Source organism: Zalophus californianus, chromosome 9, assembly GCF_009762305.2.
Source record: "Zalophus californianus isolate mZalCal1 chromosome 9, mZalCal1.pri.v2, whole genome shotgun sequence".
Classification (NCBI taxonomy): domain Eukaryota; kingdom Metazoa; phylum Chordata; class Mammalia; order Carnivora; family Otariidae; genus Zalophus; species Zalophus californianus.
In genome coordinates this window covers 17,950,481-17,969,234 of record NC_045603.1, presented here as the reverse complement: position 1 = coordinate 17,969,234, position 18,754 = coordinate 17,950,481, and the positions used below count along the sequence as shown (strand labels likewise).

At 41.0% G+C, this 18,754-nt stretch overlaps 2 protein-coding genes across 5 annotated transcripts in view; one reads left to right on the top strand and one right to left on the bottom strand.

The window, feature by feature from the left end:
• Nucleotides 1–18,754, top strand: part of HCFC2 (host cell factor C2) — a 76,883-nt gene that overhangs the window by 48,393 nt on the left and 9,736 nt on the right. The gene's annotated exons all lie outside the window — the stretch shown is intronic.
• On the bottom strand, nt 94–17,423 carry NFYB (nuclear transcription factor Y subunit beta). 3 transcript variants are annotated; one of them, XM_027593811.1, is made up of 8 exons: nt 17,283–17,423; nt 14,639–14,724; nt 8,377–8,470; nt 6,889–7,019; nt 4,725–4,922; nt 3,411–3,492; nt 2,412–2,491; nt 94–1,694 (listed from the first exon to the last, which is right to left on the bottom strand). In XM_027593811.1, exons 2-8 carry the CDS (start codon nt 14,642–14,644, stop codon nt 1,662–1,664), a joined length of 624 nt encoding a protein of 207 aa, XP_027449612.1. In that variant the 5' UTR covers nt 14,645–14,724; nt 17,283–17,423; the 3' UTR covers nt 94–1,661. The 3 variants fall into 3 exon arrangements, with proteins under 3 accessions (XP_027449612.1, XP_027449613.1, XP_027449614.1); XM_027593812.1 differs by lacking the exon at nt 17,283–17,423 and adding an exon at nt 16,458–17,010; XM_027593813.1 differs by lacking the exon at nt 14,639–14,724 and having other exon boundaries at nt 17,283–17,420.

Genomic DNA, 18,754 nt, shown 5'->3' with positions numbered 1-18,754 from the left:
ATAAATGAATAAAAATAAAAGACTATGTAATGACCTGGAAAAGATGTTTACAATATATTGTTAAGTGAAAAAAGCAGGTTACAAAACAGTATGCAAGTATGAGCCCATTTTTATAAAAATATACATATTTAGCAAAGTAAAAGGACAAATGATATTTACCAAAATATTAACATTGGTTATTTCAGCATAGTAGGATGATAGTTGATTTTGCTTAACAACCCCCTTTTTTGCCTATTTGAATTTTCTGTAATGAAGATTATTTTTTAAATGGGAAGGTAGTGAGGGAGTTACTAACCTCAGGTTAGCCCAGATATGCCCCCAAAATCTCCTTATGGCAAGGTAAAAATTTCTGTTCAGCCTGTTATCTACGAAATTGCTTCTATTTTATAAATTTGAGTGTCCTTCCAAGATGACATTTAAATTGTCTTTTAGGCAAACTATACAATAGCAATTGCTGATATTAAAAAAACCCAAAACACTCAGGTTAATTACCAAAAAGAACAGATGAGAAAATACAAATCCTCACTTTAAAAAAGGAACAACCCAAGTACATACTACTAAATTATACAAAGTTACATTATCTAAGTTTAGTTTATTGCAAAGATCAAGACAGCGCACTAGAAGTTGGGGCTTCTGTTTCACACCATTGGCAGCACTCACTCCGCTCTCCACTGCATTCGCTCACCCCTGCGGAGAGGTCTGTATACACACAGTGATGTCTGACGTTTCTTGGTTCCCACAGTATAATTAGGAAACTTGACATTTCAATTAAAAAGGTAAGACAAGGACATTTACCATCAGATGATAAAACTCCTCTTCTGGAAGAGGGTACTATAGTATTTGAAGATATGCTTTGGAAAAATCATATAAAAATGAAAAGGGCACCATTTCAAGAGTACCAGGACTACATTAAACTTAAATGAATTCCAACACTCATAATAATGTAACTCAGAAACAAATCTGGTCTTAACAAAAGCTCCAATAAACTAAACTATCTTAACAGGCACAATGAACAGTGTAAACACTGTTAATGGGCACCAGGTTTAATAGGGCAGACAATGTTTGCTTCCGCATTAACACTTAATTTTTCAATTACATTTTTAAAAAATGGTGCTGCTTAAGCTATGTTTTACAAAAAATTAATTTTAATAAATATGGCAAATGCTAAAAATCTAGCTAGGTTACCATGCAAGATATTATATAACCAAGACAAACTCAAATTTATAATAAAGGCAACTTGCATTCAAAATGAACTCTACCCTTGTATTTTATTAAAAGGGCAAACATCATGAATTAACCCAGCTGCTTACTTGAATTACAAAAGTAACATGATTCAATATGAAAATAAGAAACTGTCTACAAATCTCTGACAGTAATAAATTGCAATATACAATGCATACAGGAATCATACAGAGCAACAAACTCTCGTACAAAACAAAAATATTTTAATACCTTTAAAATCCAAATTTTTCTTTAAAATCATTCATGAAAAAGATTCTCAATTAACACCTCAATTAGTCAAGCATCAGGAAGCTACATTACAGCTATTTAATATACAAAGAGACATCTTTTCCCCAGTCACTTCCTTCTAATGTCTCTGTTTCCAGAATCATACAGACTCTTTTGCTTCTCTCCACTCCCCATGCCACCATTTCTTCAGATCATGAAAACTGAATTTGTTGAACACCAGAAATCTAAGATCAGAAAATTTAAATTGAGCAGAATTATAGAAAAAACATTTTTAAATAACATGTATTATAAAAAAATAACATATATTATAAACAAAGAGTAAAAATAATAGACAATGAAAAATAAGTCCACTTCCCACTCCCAAATTTCCATTCTGTCTACCCAAGGGTGCTACTTTAATAATTTCTTATGCATCTTTCTAGAAATCTACGCAAATATGAATGTGTACATATTTTTAATCAGTAAGAGAATACACAATTATATATTTTGAGAAAGCAATTTTTAACAACCTTCTTTATCAGGTCCTTAATAATAATACAGTTGATCTTGAACAACACAGGGGTTAGGGCTGCCAAACTCTGCAGAGTTGAAAATCTTCATGTAACTTTTGACCCCTCCTTAATTAAGTAAACTTAATAGCTTACTGTTGACCAGAAGCCTTACCAATAACATAGTCAATTAACATATATTTTGTATGTTATATGTATTATATACTGTATTCTTAAAACAATACTAGCTAGAGAAAAGTAAATGTTTAAGGATGAGAAAACCACATCTATAGTAACTGTAAGAAAATCTGCATATTAATTGGACCAGTGCAATTCAAACCCATGTTGTTCAAGGGTCAACTGTAGTACGCTGAAATTAACTACCTGTGATAAAAATCAATGATACAATCAATTTTTAAAATAATTTAAACTACAAAGAAGGTTGTATTTTACCTGTTGATAAGACGTTGTATAAACCATAACATTTTGTTGTTGACCATCTGCAGTTATTAAGCCAGCTGGTAACTGGTTAGCTAGAAGACAAAAAAAAGTTAAAGCAGGAAAAGAATTGCATCTACTCTCTGGGTATGAACCTTAAAGTCGTGCCATTAATTCTCATTACAATTCTGCCACTCATGAATGTAATCTTGGACAAAATCATAAACCCTCAAATTCAGCATGGAAAAAAAAGTTCCATAAAAAGCATATTTTTTTCTATTGCAAGTTTTCAATTTTCTGTATCTTCATTTCTCTAAAATGTACTTGGGCTAACTACCCATGTGTACAAATCTGCAGACTGGATGGGGTTTCTAATTCATAAGCAGACCTATATCATGAGGCTTAGCTAGGAGCAACACTTACATTAACTAAGCAGCATGTATTTTATGAGAAATATAAAATATATACCCATAAATTTTATATGAGAACTAGAATCACCACAGACCTTTTATTTCACCAATATGACAATATTCTTTTTTTTTTTTTAAGACTTTTTATTTTTAAAGTAATCTCTACACCCGACATGGGGCTCGAACTCACAACCCTGAGATCAGAGAGTCACACCCTCCTCCAATGGAGCCAGCCAGGCGCCCCTATTCAATTTTTTAAAAAACCCTTCAAATTTATTTAAATCACAAGACTTTATATTACAAGATACAATTCTCAATATTCCTATCTCATGTGAATCTTAAACCAAAAACTAGGGGCCATGGAAATCAGAACTATGGGTGAAAGATTATAATGTCTGAAGAATTTAAATCTCTACACTTACTCCTCACTGACATCAAACATAAAGGCATGAACTTATAAGAACTATTCAAAATAGTGCTATGTCCAAATACTCGGGGCTGATATTCCCAAAGTACCATCACATTCAGTATTAATAACAGCTAACAAACTACATGACTTAGAAGAACAAATGTAGTTGCAAAAATGTATCATAACACTGCTTACTAAATGCCTCCTCTGTAAGTTCTTCACTTAGTCCGTCTGTAGCTGTGACTGTTCCACCAATTCCTTTCTCTCCTTTCATAGCCTGGGGAAGGACAAATCAAAAAAGCAATCACTGGTATTCAAAAGAAACTGTTTTCTAGATGAGAATGCTTATTTCCTAAAATTAGGAGCTTCTATTATTACAAACACTGCACAGAGTATTTATTTACACTTCTGGTTAATTACATATGAAGAGGCCCTTCAAAATGCTAACTTTTTATATAAGCAGTAATCATCACAAGACAGTGTTAGTAATGACCTAGAAAATCTAAAATATTTGTGGATAAAAATAAAATTATTCTAATTCCACACTACATCAAAAGGAAAATAGAAATCTACTTACAGATGAAGTAGTCTGCAAAATACTATAAATATTCAGCTCATAAATCTACTATAAATGATCCAAATTATAGTTTAACTCTATATATATAGCTCTTAGCCAAATGGGCAGTACTATAACAGCAAGTTTAAAGTCTTAAATTCCTAAATCAAAATTACAGTTTGGACCAAAGAGCTCTAAGTTTCCATCCATTTACTCTAAGTTTCTGTGATGCAAAAAATTTGGAAAAGTACTGTGAAGAATTTATAAATTCTCTTCCTACTTTAACCATTTGATGATGCATATAACACTAATTCAATGGGATTACAACATTAAAGACAGCATTTTGACAGCAATGTGAACCTAACACCCAAGCTGGAGTGTGGAAATAAATATGCTGATCTCAATTTATTTCCACAAAATTCATACCATGGGCAAAGATAAACCCAAAAGGAAATGCAGAAGAATTTAATAAGAAAGGGATACAGTTAGAATTCCCTTTTTCCTATCTAGAAGGCCCCAAGCTTTGAGATGCTACCTCTTTTAAACTAATAATAACCACAGCATGTGTTACCATTACCGAGTGCTCACTATATGCTGAGCCTAGGGCTCTACATAGATTATTTTACTTAGTTCTCTCAATAACCCTGGGAGGTAGGTACTACTACTAACCTCACTGTACAGACCAGGAAAGCAAGGTCTAACGTATTTAAATTATCTGCCCGAGGTCACAGTGGTGGAGCTGGGACTCAGCCTCAGGTGGCTGGAATCCCAAGTCCAGGCTCTCAATCATTACACAACTATGATGTCATTAGTAACAAAGGGAAAAAGAAAGAACATACTATTTAATACAGTAATGTAAGTGATTACATACTTGATGAATGATACATTTAAAAAGTTAAAGTGAATAGTATATCTTAGTTTCTTAAAAGCATAATGGAAGGCATTTTACTTACCTCTCTGAATTTCTGAAGGTATAATTTTAGAGGTTCTACGTAACTGTCAAAGCCTAAAGTCGACATGGCAAAGAGAATATCTTCTCCGTTGATTGTCTTCCGTTTCTCTTGATGGCATCTTTCACTTGCTTCAGATGTTATAAAGCTGATGAACTCACTTACACATTCTTGAACACATTCTTTGGCATCTTTTGCAATCTGAAGAGAAAAATCACCGGTAAATTTGCAGGGAATATAACCATCCCCTTCCTAACAACCTACAAAAATAAAAGCTATTCAGAAGAATACAAATTTCAGTTCACTGCTGTTAACATTTCATCTTTGAAATAATATTGCTAATTACAATGACACAATGTGTGCTATCAAAATTCCAGCCCTTGAGAATTGAGAATAAAAACTCGAATATCAGTAAGAGAAGCCTTGACAACTATTCACAGAAAACAGGTATAATTTAGGTAAAAAGGCAATCATTGGATGTCCCTACCATCCCATAAAGATGAAATCTTACTAACCAAGTACCCCAAGAAAATCAGACCCATGGTGTACATAGAATACTGTGGGCTAGACTCAGGTATCACTCCTCTGCCCTAGCATTTCCACAAATAAGGACACCAGAAAATTTTAAAAAGACAAAACACTGAATTCATGTAAGGCTTACAAGGGAATGAAATAATGACATCTGGTGACATTTTTATTATTGAAGATACCAAGTGTCAGGTACAGGTTTTAAGTTTATTAAAAAGCAGCACACACCTGCCACTTCATTTTAAAAGCAATTCTTCTTTTAAGGGTGTGGGGTTTCAAAGTGAAACTCTAATGGATTAAAGCATGCAATTCCAAAGCCACTTCAAACAGAACAACACAAATCCTTGCTGAAACACACTGTCTTCCACCTCCAGGCCTCTTTTACATCCTGAAGAAAAGTAAACAAGAGCTGCAGGCAAGATTATATCATGCTAGCTGTACGCATAACTTTAGATATTCTAGTAGCTATGTTTAAAAAAAGGTGACATTAATTTTAATAACATTTTATTCAGCCCAATAAATCCAAAATATTACCACTTAAACAGAGAATCCATTTTAAAACTGAGGTATTTTAATTCTTTTTTCCATACTAAGCCTGCACAATCTAAAGTATGTTTTACATTTACAGCACATCTTTTTTTTTTTTAAAGATTTTATTTACTTATTTGAGAGAGAGAATGAGATAGAGCATGAGACGGGGGAGGGTCCGAGGGAGAAGCGGACTCCCTGCTGAGGAGGGAGTCCGATGCGGGACTCGATCCCGGGACTCCAGGATCATGACCTGAGCCGAAGGCAGCCGCTTAACCAACTGAGCCACTCAGGCGCCCCGCATTTACAGCACATCTTAATTCAGACTCACCACATTTCAAGTGCTCAATAACCATGTGTGGTCAGCGGCCTGAGGTGCTGGACAGCACAGGCCTAGCAACAGAACCAGTAATCAGCAGTTGTGCTTTATTTCCCCTTAAAACACGAGGAGGACCTCTCATATTGGAACTTCTAGGCTTAGCTCTGTATTTTAATAATATATTTCTTTGTGAGCTTTATTACTTTTGTAAGCACTTTATATGCTACGATGAGGAAAAAGTTTATTATGGAATATAAATATAAAAAAATGTGGCTTTTAATTCAGACCAAGTGATGAGTAGAGTGTTTTTTTTTTAAGTTGTTATAAATAACCGTCTATACGATTGTCTGTCTCAAGACAGAACTACTTTAAAAAAATCATGCCAGTTAAATTTAAATGTACATTAATATTTATGATTATATAAAAATAGTTGCTTCCAAATGTAAGGATTTTTTCCATATCAGTCCAAAATGACCCAATTTTGCTGCAACATTATAGAAGTCACAACTCCATATGCTCAAAAAACCTGATAGTTCTGATAATGCACCTGTTTTAAAGGAGATTCTTAATTCTATTTTATTTGCTTCAAGTTGGGGAGGGGAACGTGGGAACTGCAAATGGAGTCCTGCTCAGTAACGAAGTGTGTAGCACTGAAAGAGCGGCTGGACTTGCTGGGAGGCTGAATGGCTGCTCAGTAATAGCTGACCGTATTCAGAAGTGCACACTCATGTGGGTCTACGCTCCCCTCTCCCTGGAAAAAGAAACCTGGGAAAAATGTCTCCTCCACATTACCTTTCCCGTTTGAGGTATGGCATTTTTCATTATCCTTGCTACATTTGCAATTGGAAGATAGATATCTTGTTCTCTGAAACTTTCTTTTGAGCCATTTGTGTCTTCATGATCATTCATGCTGTCTTCAGTATCTAAAGAAATAAAAATGATTTAGGTTTCAAGTTTCTCATCATCTTTACTTCAAGATAGAGAAGACTACCTGAGACAATCTAAGATAAGAACCATCCTGGTTCATTTCCTAATCATTTTTAGGGAGGAGGGTAGCGGTTCTTTTCACAATTTTTCTCACAGCCATAACCGAAACCTACTCATTAGTTTCAAACCCGCTGCCTCAAATCCTTTTATTGTCAACTCAGCCTACTAAAACCTTACCTATCCGTGGTCAACAGAGCTCAAAAGCATCTGCACGGCACCTTCAGAAGTGATCTCTCCTTTCACAAAATATCACAAAGTGCCTCTCTGTGTCTTTTCTGACATATTTTATAATTCTTTTTATTTCTCATCCTCCCTTTAGATGTCTGCTACCTTAGGCCAGGGATCAGCTCTGTGTACTTCCTAGAACTTGGTATAGCATCTTCCACAGAAGAAGTACTCATAAATATTTGTTACATAACATAGACTATGACCTATGGTTCCTTGCATATTGCCAGATTAAGAGGTTATATTATGCAAAGCCAAGTTTATATAGAATGGAAAAAGTGGACTTGAGTATTACTGACCCAATTGGATTAATACTAATGTAGTAAGTTTTTGAACAAAGCTGTAGCACTGATCCGACGTTCTTACAAAAAATGAATCCTCAATGTATAGACTCAGATATAACTGAAGCTTTCACAGTACCAGTAATATACTTTTTTAACTAAATGCAGTATCCTGTAATATGTACTCTTTCTATGTATTAAAAAAAGAAAGGCACTTAAGCTGATTCAAGTTAAATTTTTCTTTTCAAGTTACATTTTTATGTGTATCTGTTTCAGGATGAAGTAACTAACCACCCACCCCCAACTGCCTCCTAAAATATATCTTAGGGACGCCTGGGTGGCTCAGTTAGTTAAGCGTCCAACTCTTGATATCAGCTCAGCTCTTGATCTCAGGGTCGTGAGATCAAGCCCTGCACTGTGCTCCGTGCTGGGCATGGAGCCTACTTGGGATTCTCTCTCTCCCTCTCCCTTGGCCCCTCCCCCCACTCGCAGGCTCTCTCTCACTCTCTCTCAGTAAAAAAAAGAGTCGGATGCTTAACCAACTGAGCCACCAAGGTGCCCCCAAAACAAACTTTTCTATAACTCTTTTCTAGAATTCTTTTCTGGAACTCATCACTCTTTTGATGACTATTTCTAATAAAAAGCGACTTGTTTTAGACTATCACTGAACTTTGACACAAGATTGCTAATTTTCCTGTAAAGACAAAATCAACCTAGAACATCACATTAATATGATTTTCACTAAGTTGTTTCTACTGGGGAATGTCTTTACTGGGGGCTTTCTCACCATCGTGAGGCTGTATCACATAGTGGCTCCCTCCGATGTAGTCTGCAGAGATGCCTAGTTGAGAAGCGTCTGTCGTAGCACTGTCGCCATCCATCTATGAGGAAAGAAGTTTTGAAATATTCTTTAATAAAACTTGTCTAAAAAACATAATAGATTCGATGCTCATAAACTGTCATAGGATGGGTCAATTAGTTTTAAAGGCCTTAAGCTTACTAAAAGAAAACATTTGTATCTCTTGATTTGGAAACATTTTGATAATTTTTCAATGATTCAAGATTCCCCTCTACCCTCTGTAGGTGATAAGCATTAAGACCAACAGGAAAACAAAGCAAGGAAATGGATCTAAAACATACACCTCTTTCTTTTCAATTGCATAATCCTCACATATAGTGCAGACAACCCTGACTTACAACCTAGCTTATCCCTGGAATGACAAGCAAAGCCGAAGTCAGCTTAGAAGTCACCTAAAAGTCACCATCACTTTCCGCTTTCCTGCTACAGCCTGATAGTCCTATGCAAATCCTTTTGCTCCTGCTGCAAACTTTCTCTGCTGTCTCACAGAAGTTCCACAAGGGGCAGTGTCTTGGTTCAAACTGTTGTTTGGTAGGGGAAACATGGATTCCTTGCACAAATCTGGGTCCATGCAACCTGAAAGCACACCCATACTTTGAACCAGCCTATCACCTCTAATTCTACTCAACAGTTCCACCCCCCCGCCCCACCCTCAAACTTGAGATTCTTTTAAAAAAAAGAAAAGGAAGGGTCAGGGAGACTGGAGATCTGCATATAAAGACAGTAAAATTATAACCATAGACAAGAATGAGAATTAAAATGACTATTTTAAAAGAAGCCTGCTTAATTAAGTTTGCTCAGAGCTAAAAGAATTCTAAGAGGGAAAACCTAGAGAAAACTGGACCACAAGCCCTGAACTATCTCCATTCCATTTCACCAACATGGCTAATCCTGGAGTCTTTCCACTTTGCAAATACTATTCAAAACAATAAGGGACTAGCTATTTGTGGGTGGAAAATTTGTAAATGCATTACCTGAATAAAAAGTGTAGCAAAAATTAAGTACAATCTGTACATGTTTTCAGGCCAGATCTAAAAGAGACACTTGATCCTACATGTTCACCTTGATAACAAGTTTAATGTTATTAACTGCACTACTTAAGTCTTTGGGTACCACATCGTGTTCTCCAGCTCTGTTGGATTTTCATCTACTAGTAAAACAGCAGGCTAGTTTCCAAGTCTTCAATAACATGGCATTTCTTTGATACATCTGTTGACTGTGGTATCTAATTTAATTGTAGATAAAGATACATTTCTGTAATCTATATAGTTTTCTAAGGGGCTAGAGAATAGAATTCACCTACCTTTAATAATGTGCACAAGTACAGGGTACCTATTTATTGATACTTCTTAGGGGCTTCTAAAAGGTAGTAAACAACATCAGTGAGCTCTGATTCTGACTCTCCTTGCTGATCCCTGAAAACAGAATCCCTACCCATTAAATGTATCTCTATATAAAATGGAAATAGTATCACCTTCCCCATCTTAAACAGCTAATGTGAAACATTACCCAAAAATAAAATGCTATTTTAATCCTAAAATGCCAACAAGGTACTAGGAGAGTGGTCTTTAATAGATATGATGATGGATTTATTAGCCATGAAAGAGAGCTCAATTAGGATAGCTGTGAACTGACTAGTTTTTACAATGCCCTAAGGAAGATTAGAGAAATCACGGCTCAGAAGAAAGGACCAAAGTGGTTGTTTCAGAACCTACAACTGGAAACAAATCTTTGTTGGAGCGGGGCAGGCAGGGGGTATCTGTCTGGAAGATCAATTAATTTATAAATATAACATAAAAAAAGTATTAAAGGCAAAAAGTTTAAATCACATTATCTTGTCATGCAATGGAATTAGTAGCAAGACTATCATTTGGATTCACGTCATTAGCCTCTAAACCTCAGTCTTCTAAACAGTACTTCTGGAAGTATTTCCGAGTTGTCAGAACGAAAGAAAGGGAACCTGCTAAAGAGCTGTGTTTGGCGCATAGAGCACCCAGGGGACGGAGATGCCATCCTCCCTCCTTGAGGATAAGCTGCACGGAACAGGCTTAGCTGTGTGTCTTTGGGTCTGCAAGCCGTAGCTCTTCTGTCATTTCATCACACCTCTGTCTTCCTCTCATCTATCTTTCCAGCTTAAAATCCTGCCCCATACTTTAATCCCAATGTTCTCCCATCCTCCTGAAATCTTTCCGATTTACCCTATTCTGCAAACCCAAAATTAGCGTCCCCTTCTTTGAATCCCCAAGGTACTTAGTAACAAATTAAGCCTCATCTTTGATGCTCACAATATGCTAGCCACTCATATATATGAGTGGGGAAATGAGGCAGGGATACTTGCTAGATACATCCCAAAGGCTTTTTCAAGGTCTAAACTTCCTATAAAAATATTCAAAATAGGCTGGAGATTTTAAGTAAGCCAGTCAACAAATATTTACCAAGTAAGCACCTGGTATTTATCAGGTCTGTGCAATGTGCTGGGGATATGGCCTAGTCAACAACATAGACAAGATCTCTGTCCTCACCTTGCAGGGAAGACAAGTATTACGTAAACCAGTGGCAGGGGAAAGGGGTAGGGAGGGTAGTCTATTAATACTTCCAAGGCACAGGCTCTGGAATCCTATCACCTGGTTTGAATTCCTTCCTACTTACTTGCCATGAGACCTTGAGCAAGTGGAATGAGACAGGACTTACCATGGAAAGACTTAGCACAGTGTAATAGGAGGACTCAGTAAATGTTATATATAGCTATTAAGTAATTACAATTAACTAATTGCTACTGCCAGGTGCTAAGGAAAACAAAGGTGTTTTTGTTATATGCTTTGAGAGCTTATTGCAAAAGGGGCCACACTAGTCTGGGGAGTCAAGGAAGTGGTCACAGGAAATGACCTTTAAACTGAGACCGAAAGATAGACAGAAATCAGTCAGGCAAGGAAAAAATGGGAAAAGAATGTTCCAGGCAAAGGAAACAGAAATCTAGTACTGGTGGACTAGAATGGACTAGAGGCTAGATCAAGCAGTGCCTTGTGGACAAGAGCAAGTCAAAGGGGAGTCTGATTTGCACGGTTCTGCTAACACTCTGGCTACAGTCCAGTGTAGAAATGGACAGAGGGGAGCAAGAATGGGGGCAGAAGACCACGAAGGACCATGGGGCTGCAGTCAGAGCATGAATTCAGGCAAGATGATGAACGTTCATTCCCCAGGTCAGTCCAGAACAACAGCAGTGGAGATCAAGGGGAGCAGACAAAAGAGCCTTTCAGGAGGTCAAATCAACAGACCTGGTGACTGAGTGAAAATGAACCAGAAGAAGGACTGAGGGCATGCTGCTGGGGTTCCTGAAGCTGGAGAGATAGAGAATGGGAGCGCTGGGCAACGAGAGCCAAGCTATAGCCGGTGACCACAAACATGCAGTGGTACCAGTCTTGACAGGTCCACAGCTGGTGGAAGAGGAGAGAAGCTGAAGTGCTGGGTCTTATCCAGACAACGAAGAGGGAAGGGCATGCAGGAGAGTGACAAGACAATGGGTAAAATGATGAATCATTAGATCCAAGAGAACTGATAACTATGGACAAAGACTAGTTCAAGCCCATTAAATTAATGTTACTGACTATTCTGATTACTTAGTTGAACTGATATTGTTCTCTAAAATATTATGTGAAATCAATGGTTAGCTGGCTAATACATTTTTATTCTATAATTCTGTGATGGAGCAGTATTTAAATTACATTAATAATTTGTGCACAAACGCGGGAAATACTTCCCTCTTTAATAGGTTTAACATTTATCGAACACTTTCTAAATATCTCATGCAATGTTCATGACCTCGTGAAGCAGATGAGAAAATTGAGGTTATAGAAGGCTAATGACTTGCCAAAGGTGGCAGAGTAAATGGGATTTAAATCCAGAGTCTCAGATGCCAAGTACTTTACAGTATTTGTTCCTAATAGTTTTTCCTGTAGTCCACAGCCTAAATCTTTACTTTGTCTTCTCTAAATTCTGGATCTAATGACTATATATTAAAAACATTCAGGGCGCCTGGGTGGCTCAGTTGGTTAGGCGACTGCCTTCAGCTCAGGTCATGATCCTGGAGTCCTGGGATCGAGTCCCACATCAGGCTCCCTGCTCAGCGGGGAGTCTGCTTCTCCCTCTGACCCTCTTCCCTCTCATGCTATCTCTCATTCTCTCTCTCTCAAATAAATAAAATCTTAAATAAATAAAAACATTCAAAGTTGCTTCTCAAGTCAGGACAATATCTGTGGGATGTAAGCAATGCACCTGGTTTGGGGTTCAGGATCAGGAGCACAGGCCCTTAGGACAGACCATCTGGAGTTTTTTAAAATGGAGTTGCTATGAGAAGTGAAGTTATTATATAAAAAGCACTTAGCAAAGTGTACGATACATAATAAGAACTCAACAAATGTAACCTAGTATTATTTTTGTCCCTTCAAATACAGTTCTCACCCTTCTTTCCAGGCATGGTTTTCTCTCTTGCATAACCCCTTTCACCTGTTCTCTGGACCAATTCCTTTTTATCTCTTTGAGGATAAGAAATAACACAAAGATTCCTCACCTCTAATGGGTCTTCAGTCCTCCCTGACCAGCTGCTTCACTCTCTCTTCAACATGCTTAGGCTCCCTCACTGAACACACAGAAGTACACACAGACCCATAAAACCGTAATTCTGCTCTACACCCTTGGCTAGCTATCACTGTCACCCTGACAGTCCTCACACATCTCTCCATTCCTATTTCAACTCCCTGGCAAGTGCTTCTCCCCCCCACCAGGATACTGAAACCGCTCCTGGAAGTTGCCAGTAATCTTGCCTTCATTCCTACTTGGCTGTTCTTGATGGTGCCAGCCACTGCATGAAATCCTCTTCTCCCTTGATTTCCAAAGTGATACCCTCTCCTGGTTTATTTCTTCCTCCCCACCTCCCAGTTGTCAGTTTCATCCAAGGTTATCCTTTCCTCTTTCTTCCCTCACTCTCTTAATGAACTCTATACCACTTCTACAACCGTATCTTGCCTGCCAGCCCAACGAGCCATGCCTGTAGAACATGTCTGATGTCCCATCACTGTCAGCTTAAAATTCTGGAAAATGAAACGCACCCTCCCCATGTCCTGCAAGGAGGCAGTGGATAAGCGCCTCATCTGCTTTCCAGCTACTGTGACCCCACCCTCCCAGGCTCATTATACCAGTGTCATCTTAGATTCTTCTATCTCCTCCAAGTTCCACCTAAGCTGTTACCTCTTTTAATAAGTTTCCTGGATATGCCCTTCCTTTCTCTGCTGCCACTGCATTACTACCCAACCTACCAGGGTACATACTGTTTTAAGATGGATCTCACTCAAACACCATTTCCATAGCTCCTAAGCCTGGAATGGTTCTAAAGTCTTTAGCATCAAATCCAAACCTAGTTTTTCCATGGCTTTTCATGAGTGGATCCCCCACTTAACCTAACTAAACTTGTTTCCAACTCTATCTTCAGGGCTGATAAAAATCTTAGTGCTAGAATGTGCCTTATTTAAGGATCACCAGGTATAGCTCTTTATTTTAGGACTGAGGCATGAGTCATGGCTCAAGGAAGTTGTAACATGCCTGACATCACAAATATAGTAGCAGATCCAGAACTAAGCATCCAGACAGGAAAAGTGGTATCTCTCACTAAATTATCCTATGAAATCTCCACTTGGACAATGCAGATCTACTCCCCCTCCCCTAAACAACAGTTACTCATCCCTGCCTTCAGGCTTTTGCTTTCGGTGATACCCTCCACCTATCCAAATCCCACTCATCCTTCAAGGTTAAGTCGACGACATTCACAACTACCCAGGCCTACCACACCACTGGTCTTTTCATCTCTGCTACCCTTAGAACCAGCATTTCCCATTCCCTGCAGAATTGTCTTCTAAGCATTCAGTTCGACTGAAGCCCTTCTAGCAAAACAGACAGCCTCTTAAGAGCTGGGACAGGCTTTTTATCTTGTAGCCTCCACAGCACTTAAAGGCCCACAGGAAACAATACGTGCAAGTCACTAAAAAGAAGCAACAGGAATGAGTGAATGGAGGTACTATCTGTCTAGACTTGAAGGGCATTCATTCTACTCAGGATCTCCAATATACATTAGGTATAATTTTGTTTCCTAATTACTGTTCAAATCTAATTAACAACCTAAATGGTAAGACATACTTACTGTCATGAAATACTGTCAGAACCGTGTTGTCAGTGGTGTTCAGAACACCTTTCTAAAAAGGGGCCTGATCTTTGCCCAACTTCAACCTAGAAGATAAACATCTATTAGTAGTAACAACGTATTGCCTACAGGCTTTCTTCCTAGTAAAAATTTAAAAGGCGTGTATAATTTCACCTACTGTTCTTATTCAACAGAGTGCAAAAAAGCAGGCGCCCAATAAAGGTTTCTTAAATTGGCAGATATATTTTGGAGACCTTGCAAAAAAAAGTTAATTCTATGGCAGGGAGGAACTGCTTTCCTAACATAACCCTGAATTTATTCATGTTCACCGTAAATATTCATCACAACACCCCAAATTATATGCACAAGACCAAAATTTACACATCCAAATTATTCAAAATATTAACACCCAAGACACAAACACCCCAACTTAATTTTTCAGTGATGATTTTCTTAATGTTTTAGAGTGAGATTTAGGAGTCCAAAAGCTCAAAAGGGGAGAAGAATATCTCAGAATACAATGCGTTTAAATTAAACACCTCGGATTATACTGAAAAGAAGATACAGGCTGCCCAGAGAACATACATGGAACACAATAAATTAGGACATTTATTTATCATTTTAAAGCACCACCATTTTGGACTAAAATTGCATCTGAATAGCACTTCATTTTCACTGTAAAGCATAAATAGCTGAATAAATTGGTATCAATTACAATGTTACAATCTCCATTTCTCATCTGCTCTTTTCCTTTTTTTCAAGTGAAGCAATTAAATTGGGGGGAGGGGCAAAACAAAAACATATCCTTTCAGTGTTAATTTTAAAGGAAGAGAAAATAATGATATGCATTCAAGCATGAAATCTAGTAAACAGAAGAAAAAATTGTAGCCACTGAATTGAATTTTTTAAATGTCAGTCCAGGCAGCAAAGACTGGCTGACATTGTCTACTCTGCTATAATCTTAAAAGCAATGTCTACTTTCTTTTTAAATATTGTCCTCTTTCTAACCCCAAACTGCGCAGATGATTCCTTCCTTGTAGCTAGAAGCGTTTTAAGGCTGTCTTTGAAAAAGAAAATCCTCAGTACACTTAAAATAATGGAGCTATATATATTTATTTTGCGGGGGGGGGCACACCTCACCACACTCTCTCACCCAAATAGTTGACTCAGTATATAGTTAGATTCAATATATTAAAGATAAACACTGTCACTTCGTACGGTATATATTTTCCTAAAGGCAGGTTATATGTGAAAGCTCAAGGGAATGCATACATCTGTTTAATGTTTGAAGAAATGCAAATTTGTATCCAAGAAAAGCAGCAGACCCTTCCTCCACCCTCCATTCTTTGGCATCAACAACCAGAGTTTTGCATCAATAGAATCCTTAAATTAAGCTACAGGAGCAGTGCGGGGAAGGAATAATTGCCTTTTAAGGAATTCTGGTTAAACTTTGAACACTTTACAAATAAAACCCTTATTTATTAATGCCACTTATATCGATCAGTTTATCTCACCACTTTATTTTGCCAATTAGTTTCCATACTAAGAAAGCCCAAACCACCCCAGTGATTCGTGGACGAACCCTGGCACCGTGGAGTCCATGCGGGTTAGTGGGATGCTTTTTTTTTTTTTTAAAGGTCCTATGCTACCTAACCTTGTTTAAATTATCTTGTTACAGTACTTTGGGCAAGATTACGACTTGTGGGTGCTCTGTTAATTCTTTGTTCTCGAAGACTACTGCTCCTCAGGCCCGGCAGATCCTCCCCGCCTCCCACCGAAGATTAAAACCTTAGTCCAATCCGAAAGGCTTCCTTCCCACCTTCGGGGCAAGTCCAGGGACCGCAAGCCGCCAGATGGCTGCATTCTTTACGTGTAAGCCAGACTGCGGGGAAACCAAATCCACTCCTTCCTCCCGGGGACCTCGCTTCCTCCCCACGAAGGTGCGCGGGCTGGCCCCGGCCCCACCGCCCTGCCCGGCCGACTGTCAGTCCCGCCGGTGCGTGGCGACCGCCCCTGGCGCGCATCCCCCGACTCGCCCGCCCAGGCCCCGGGCCCGCGCCCAACGCCTGCCGGCCGCCCGCCCGCTCGGGGCGCCGGGGCAGACAAAGCGGCCCGGTCCCGCCATGCCCCGGCGGGCCAGCGGGCGGGAGGGCGGGTGGGAGGGGGACGCCCCCGGGGACTCCGCGCGGCAGCCCGGCCAAGGACGCAGGGTCGGGGCCGGGGGCCGGACCAGTGCCCCCCGCCCGGCTCCCCGCACAAAATGGAGCCGGCCGGGGCGCCGCCGAGAGGGGGCCCGACGGTGCCCTGGCGCCCCCTCCTCGGCCTCGGGCCCGGAGCTCGGCGGCGGCGAGCAGGAGGCGGCCTGGCTCGCGTCCCGCCGCTCCTCGGCCCGGCGCACAAAGAGCCGCGCCGCGGCCCCGGGCCCGCTCCCCGGCCGGGCCCGCAGCGGGAGCGGCCTCGCAGGCGCCGGCCCGGCCCCAGCCCCGGCCCCGGCCCCGGGCGGGAGGGCTGGCGGGAGGGAGGCGAGTGGCCCCGGCCGCGGCGGCGTTGGCGGCGGGGACGGCGCCGGGAGGAGACGGACATTTCATTCGAGCTAAAGTGGAGTCGGTTTAGGAGCGATCATTGGCCGAAGCGAGACACAAACCTCCAATGCAGCCCTGGTTGGCTCCCGTCTCCAATCGGCTGTTTGGTTGGACAGAAAATGGCTGCGAAGGAACCAGTCCCAGCGCGGAGCTCCGCTTCCAGGACTCGGCCTCCCCTCCCTCCGCCGCGGGCCGCTTCCCTCGGCGCGACACCCTCCCTCCGCGCCTCCCGCGCGCCCGCCCGCCGCGGCCCCGCCCCGGCCCCGCCCCCGGCCGCGGCCCCGCCCCGCCCCGCCTCGCCTCCGCCCGGGGTGCCGAGCGGCCGCGGCAGCTGGAGCCCGCAGAGCAGGCTGCGGGCCGCGGCGGGCGGGCGGGTCCTGGAGGTTGTGTGGCGCCGGTCGGCGGCCTCCGTGCTCCGCGGGGGCTTCCCAGGGCCGGGACTCGGGCACGCTCTTGAGGTCTCTGCGGGCTTTCTTCCCACGTTGTTTTCCCGGGCCTCTGCGAAGCGTGATTTCTCAGGCTTCGCTCCCTTTTCCGTCCCCTCCCTCCCCCACGTGAAAGCGTCTCACCCGCCCGACGATTTTTTAGAAGGGGAAACCAAGGGCAGAAACCGCCCGCCAGGGCGACATTCGAGCTACCGGGTGGATTTGAACGACGGCTACCTCCTGCAATGCCTTCAGCACCTTGTGTTTTCCTTGTGTGCCTGTAAACGTTGCCAAATGCACAACGGCTCCCTCTCGGTCACTGAGCTCGGATGTGCGTTGTTCAGATTTCATCTAAAGATACAGTCCTCTCCTTCAGGTTTAACAGGTTGGTCAGTCTAGCCAGCCTTCACCCTGAGTTTAAAATGTTGCATTTCCTGTCTCCCTCTCCACCCCCCGCCCCGCACCCCCAATAGTTGCTACCCGACATGTGGCTTTTCCCAACCAGATGATTATTTGGGCCGCAAGAAACCATGGTCGGTTCTTGCCTCTGCACCCAGGCTCCCCCGCTGTCTTTCCCTGACTGCAGTGTGGGTCAGACTTCCCTCGCCTGCGACCATCACAGATGGGCTGTGAGCCAGACACCACCGCTCACTGCAAAGGGCGGCAGGATTTCTGCAACGCGAGCCCGCAATCGCGTTCGCTTTACTTCCACTAAACAAGTGGCCCGGTGCCACATTAAACTTTCCAGCTTTAATCATTTAAAAATATATAGACATGTTTTATTTATAGAGCTCCTACTGTTTCTCCGCATATTTTAACATTTCAAGAGCAAATAAGGAAGCAATGACAAGTGAAAGCCTCCAAGTTATTCCAAGAGGAGTAAGGAGCAATGCCACTGTGCAATGGAACATCCTGATTTGAATTCCACCTCCCCCTCGTACCGACTTGTGACCCTGGCCAAATTTCTTTGCCCCTCCGTGACAATTTCCTCACCTCTGTAATGAGACTAATACTAGCTCGCTACTTCTTAGGATTGTTTGGAATTAAAAACAATGCACAGAGAACGCCCTAAAAAAATAAGTTGGCCCCCTATCTTAAGATCTTTATAT